This window comes from Octodon degus, unplaced genomic scaffold, assembly GCF_000260255.1.
Source record: "Octodon degus isolate 3935 unplaced genomic scaffold, OctDeg1.0 scaffold00056, whole genome shotgun sequence".
Lineage (NCBI taxonomy): Eukaryota > Metazoa > Chordata > Mammalia > Rodentia > Octodontidae > Octodon > Octodon degus.
Window position 1 is genome coordinate 9,642,064 of NW_004524632.1, and position 5,449 is coordinate 9,647,512.

At 45.3% G+C, this 5,449-nt stretch overlaps 1 protein-coding gene across 1 annotated transcript in view; it reads right to left on the minus strand.

Annotated features, from left to right (window-relative positions):
- Positions 1 to 2,365: 2,365 nt before the first annotated feature.
- Positions 2,366 to 5,449, minus strand: part of Krt222 (keratin 222) — an 8,703-nt gene continuing 5,619 nt past the window's right edge. The window contains exons 4-6 of the mRNA XM_004633887.2: positions 3,903 to 3,979; positions 3,600 to 3,735; positions 2,366 to 2,634 (exon numbers count right to left, since the gene is read on the minus strand). Of these exons, the coding sequence (XP_004633944.1) occupies positions 2,403 to 2,634; positions 3,600 to 3,735; positions 3,903 to 3,979 (445 nt within the window). The 3' untranslated portion in view covers positions 2,366 to 2,402. The remainder of the gene's footprint in view (positions 2,635 to 3,599; positions 3,736 to 3,902; positions 3,980 to 5,449) is intronic.

Here is a 5,449-nt window from a genome sequence, read left to right on the forward strand (position 1 = left end):
TTCAATTGTTGGCTCATGAACGAATCCGACTGAGTAACATTCTCTTGTAAACAGGTCGCACGTAAGTCAGGGACTTCCTGGACATTTCTTAATTTATCTTTTACAAAATAAGAAAAGGCTAAAGCACCGCATGTGTGTCTAGTGAACACAAGCCAGCTCCAAGGACAACAGTGTATCAGAGTCAAACAGAGCCAGCCCGCGCGCGCTCATGTTCATGTTGCAAGGTTTGTCATCGTCATGGTATCAGTTACTTTGGAAAATTCATATTCTGATTTTAAAATGGCTCAAAGGAAAAAAGCTCTTTTTTTAAAATATAAAATCAAGTACTGTATTTTAAAATGTACAGGTTATCCACACAGGAGCTGCACAGTGAAACCGCGACATCAAGCGGTTACATTCATAATGCCCAGCACTAAGGTTTGTACACGGCAATAAGTGACATGTGACAGTTACTTCATCATGTGATCACAGTTGCTGAGGATAGTAACTTTAATACCTTGGGGGATATGAATGCATTTTTAAAGCTTTGATACAATTGGTACCATTTAAAAAATATTGGATGAAACTTTTTTCCTTTTCTTTGGTGCTGGGAATTGAACCCAGGGCCTCGGTCATGCTAGGCGGGCGCCCCACCGCCAAGTTCTGAGTCCAGCCCCAAAGAAGCATTTGTAGGATGTATTTTAGGTAGGAAGTTTCCGTGCTGTGGTATCTTTGACAAAACAAAATCATTTTCTTTTCACTGAATAGAATAAGCTGGGCTGAAAGGAACCAGAAGCTGCTGAGAGAAAATATGAAATGTCCTGTTCATGTGTTCTGTTAAGGGTGAACATAATTTCCTTTCGATGAAAACAAACATTTTACTGGTATATATAATTTATACATACAGCATATATACATACACACACAGCATATCTACGTATCTACATATGGCATATATTATATATATATATGCACAGTATACTAAAATTCTAATGTAGCTGTAGCCCTTAGGTAATACTTGAACTGGGAAAAAAGTACGAATTGTACTCATCCATTATTTTTCTGCTTAGAAAACAATAGCCTATCAATTTCTAACATTTTAAAACAAGTATTGATTCTTTAAGGTCTTAAGATGAATATACTGGTACTCAATAGATTAGCTTCTTTTTTTTTTTTTTTTTTTTTTAACCAGGGATTGAACTCAGGCCCTCGCGCTTGCCAGGCAAGCGCTTCTTCTACTGAACCATCTCCCCGGCCCCATACATTAGCTTCTTTAAAAACGTTGCAGCTGTGGTTCATGTCTCCGCAAAGGCGTTTTTTATTCAGGTTTATTACAGCTAACTGAACAACAAATCCCACAGAGACTCTTTGCTGAGCTGATAACAGGGTCTTGGTTCACAGAGAGGACTACAAGACGGATTTATAGTAATTCTTAGAGTACCTTCCCTGAGCCAGGACTCGACCCCATTTAACTTTCTAGGTGCGAACACTGAGCACTGAGGGGCTGGCTGACCGGCCAAGTTAGCACAGAAAGCAGCGTTTCAATTTGTTTTTCGTGTGTTAATTTTATCCCTGGCCTGCTTTTTCTTTTTTCTTTTCTAAAAGTTCAATAGAGGGCGCTGGAGAAATAGGTCAGTAGAATAAGTGTTTCCCTGGCAAGTGCAAGGGCCCAAGTTCAATCCCCGGTTCTGGAGGAAAAAAAAAAAAAAAAGTTCAATAGAGCAGCTCTTCTGGGATTCCGAGCTTGCTTACAAGAGCCCTGCAGGTGCAGAGTAACGATGGTATTTATCAGCGAAAGACCTACTCGCGTTCCACAGTCTGCCCATGGCTGCTCGTGCAGGGAGCTCCTGTCTTTTTTCCAGGTGTCCAGATGATTGTCTCAGAAGGAGACCTGCTAAGTGACGAGGGCGTCCTTGCTTAAAATGTTATCCCTGCCGGCTTTTTAACAGCAGAACCAGCTATTTCAGCTTCGCCCGTCGGGCCGCCACGCTGCCCTGGGGCCTGGTGGCCGCGAAGGGCTTGCGCGTTGCGGGTTCGCCGCCGCCGCCTTCCAGGCCCAGCCGCCGCCGGGTGACAGCGCAGCGGAGCTGCGTACGGACATCCTCCGATCAAATTTCCAGCGAAAAAGGAGACTACTTGGAGAATAAATAGAATGGAAGCCATCCTGAATTTCCGATTTTATTTTTGAGCTCCCCCTCTCCCCCAAATGCGCCCATAACTGAGATCAGAGAAACGTCACGCCTTAGCTGTTCTTTTATTATTATTATTGTGATGATGAATTTTTTTTTTTTTTTTTCCTGAAGCGGGTCATCGACGGTCACGCCGATTCGCCTCCTCCCTCCGCGCTCGAGCACTTGGCTCCGTGCCGGGCGCCGGCAGCTGGCCGGGTCCCTCCTCGCGGTGGCGGTGGCGGTGGCGGCGGGTCAGGGCGGCCCCAGCGCCGGGCGCTGGATGGACGGGATGCTGCACGAGCGCCGCATGACCAGCCTGACCTCGATGTCGGGCAGCGTGTCCTGCCCGGTCTGCGAGCAGCCCTCGTCCGTGGCGGCCAGGTGCAGGTCAAAGCGGAGGGACACAGACTTCTTCCGCAGCCGCGGGTTGTCCTTGAAGAAGGAGCCTTCCCATTCCTTGATGACGTCGTCCACTTTCTCGGTCCTGCAGCGAGAGAGCGAAGCCTTCCGTGGGGAGGCGTGCCGCGCAACTCGAACAACTGTATGGCTTATAGCTTGTGCGATTTGTGACCGGCATCGGAGACTTTAAAAATCATAGGGATATAATTTCTGAGGAAGTCTGTGAAATGTACGCAGAATTCACACGTTCTGCTTTTATTTTTAGGAACAAAACCCAGTAAATTGGCTGACTGCTTGTGTATTTTTCATCCTATATATATTCATCTTGGCTTAAAAATCACAATATAAGCCAGGCACGGTGGTGTATGCCTGTAATCCCTGCACTTGGGAGGCTGAGGCAGGAGGATCTCTTGAAGTTCAAGGCCAGCCTGGGACAGAGAGTTAGTTCAAGGCCAGCCTGGACTACATAGGGAGACCCTGTCTCAAAAACCCCAAAACAAAATGAAACATAGTAGATTAAGTAAGCCTGCTTGGAAACAAAGATTTGTTACTGGGTTTATCTGAATGTAGTTCATTTCTTCACTTTCCTTATCCATTTTCTCTCCCTTTTTTGCTCTCTCTCCCCTCTCTGTCTGTTTTTTTTTTTAAGAATTTCTTTTTTTTTTTTTATAGATTTTTTAAAAAAACTATTTATTTATTTATGTGTGTGTGTGTGTGTGTGTGTGTGTGTTTGTGGCCAGCTCAGCCCACCAGAGGGCGCGGCTGGCTGGCATGTGGTGCTGGGGGATTGAACCGTGGTCCCTTTGCTTTGCTAAGCTTTTTCAAATAGGTGCTTTAGACCACTGAGCCATCTCACCAGCCCCTCTCTGTCTGTTTTTGAGACAGAGTCTGGCGTTGTAGTCCAGGCTGGCCTTGAACTCCCTGTGTAGCCCAGGCTGGTCTCAAACTCTCAGCCATCCTCCCGCCTCAGCCTCCTGAATGCTGGGATCGCAGGCACGCACCACTGTGCCCAGGCTGACGTTACTTGTCAGTCAGGGCTGTTTTACTTACTGGACGGTGCCGTGGGCCTCGGTGCTCTCCCTCACGACGTTTCCATTCACTGTCGCTTGCTTGGTTACCGTCTCCACTTTTTCATCCTCATACTTTTGTGAAAGTTTTGTTGAAAAAGAGATTTCATTTATGATCGCTGTGAAAATGTGATTGATGACAAATTACAACATGGAAGTCTGTTCCTGCTTACCTTATGTGTCAGATTTTCATGCAAATGTGACTTGCTTTTGCTACTTGGGAGAATCTAATTTCATCCTGGGATGGGACGTGTCACTGTTCAAACTGGCGCACTCAACAACTCACCTGAAGGTAAAACAAAGCCAACTCTACTGGTGGTAGGTTTGGGCTCCTTTTTCCCACCCTGGATACAACCGTAATACCTAAAAATAGAAACAATTGTACAGGAGCAACACTGAATTAGCGAGTAGTTAAAATAAGGAGCAGGGGTGACAAACCCGTGGCACGCGCGCCCTAGCGGGCCGTGTGTCACCAGCGAAAGCTCTGGAAGGGCTGGCCGTTCCTGGATTAGAGCAATCATACAGCGGCAAGTATTCCGCAGCGAGAACAGCTGAACGGTTACCTGCATGATGCCTCTGCTCAGTCTCCCAGCATCAGCTGCATGAGGAAGACAGCTGCAGCTAGCTTTATGAAGTTAAACTAGCATGCGAACCAGTTCTGGGCTTTGTCAGCGATGCCCGGGCAGCCAGGTATCAAGTACTGTAATGGACTGCACCAGACTAATGCACATCAAATTAAGGGTAGGCAGAGGCAGGAGGCTGTGCTCAGGGGACACAACACAGGGAACATATTCTTCTTTCTTTCTTTTTTTTTTTTTGTCGGAACCGGGGATTGAACTCAGGCCCTTGCGCTTGCCAGCCAAGAGCTTATTCTACTGAGCCATCTCCCTGGCCCTCTTTCATCTTTTTGAGGCAGGATCTGGCTATGCAGGCTGGCCTTGCGCTCACTTTGTAGAGCAGGCTGGTCTCGAGTTCAAAACAATCCTCCTGCCTCGGCCTCCCTGGTGCTAGGTTTACAGGTATGCGCTGCCAGGTTTGGCCGTATAATTTCTTAAACTAGCACAAGTGGGACCATGAGGGCTTGTTATGTTTTTCTCTTTTTCTTTTTCTTTTTTGGTGTATCTTAAGAGTAGCATAATTAAAAATTCAAATTTTATCATAGAAATATTTAAAGACCAATTTGTCAACATCTTGAATGATTAAGGATTAGGTAAGATTCACATTTTTCTCTTTTGGTTTTTCAGACAGGGTCTTGCTATGTAGTTCAGTTTGCTTTGAACTCACTGTGTAGCCCAGGTTGGTCTTGAATTTGGGGCGATCCTCCTGCGCCAGCCTCTACTGCTGGGGTGACAGGTGTCACCACCATTCCTGGCCACGTTGCTTATTTAATAATATGTAGTCATAGCAACATAGCCATACCTGCCTCTATATAGCTACATGTGGGACTCTAGCCATCCCTGTACGCCTACATCTACACAGCACGTGCAGTATACTAGCTACTATTTTAAGCGTTTTATAGATATTAGCTCCTTTAACCCTCAGCAATTCTATGAGGTAGGTAACATTTAATATTGTTGTTATTCCCATTTTGCAGATTAGGAAGTCAAAGGAAATTGAGTAATTTGAACGAGGTGACTCATCTAGTAAATGTTACATTTTTTTAAAATTTAATATTAAGGCCAGGGAGATAGCTCAGTAGACTAAGTGCTTGCCTGGCAAGTGCAAGGGCCTGAGTTCAATCCTGGGTTCCACCAGGAAAAAAAAAATGTTAAAGACTCGTCATTGACTAGAGTGGTTTCTTTCTTTCTTTTTTTTTTTTTTTTTAAAATATTT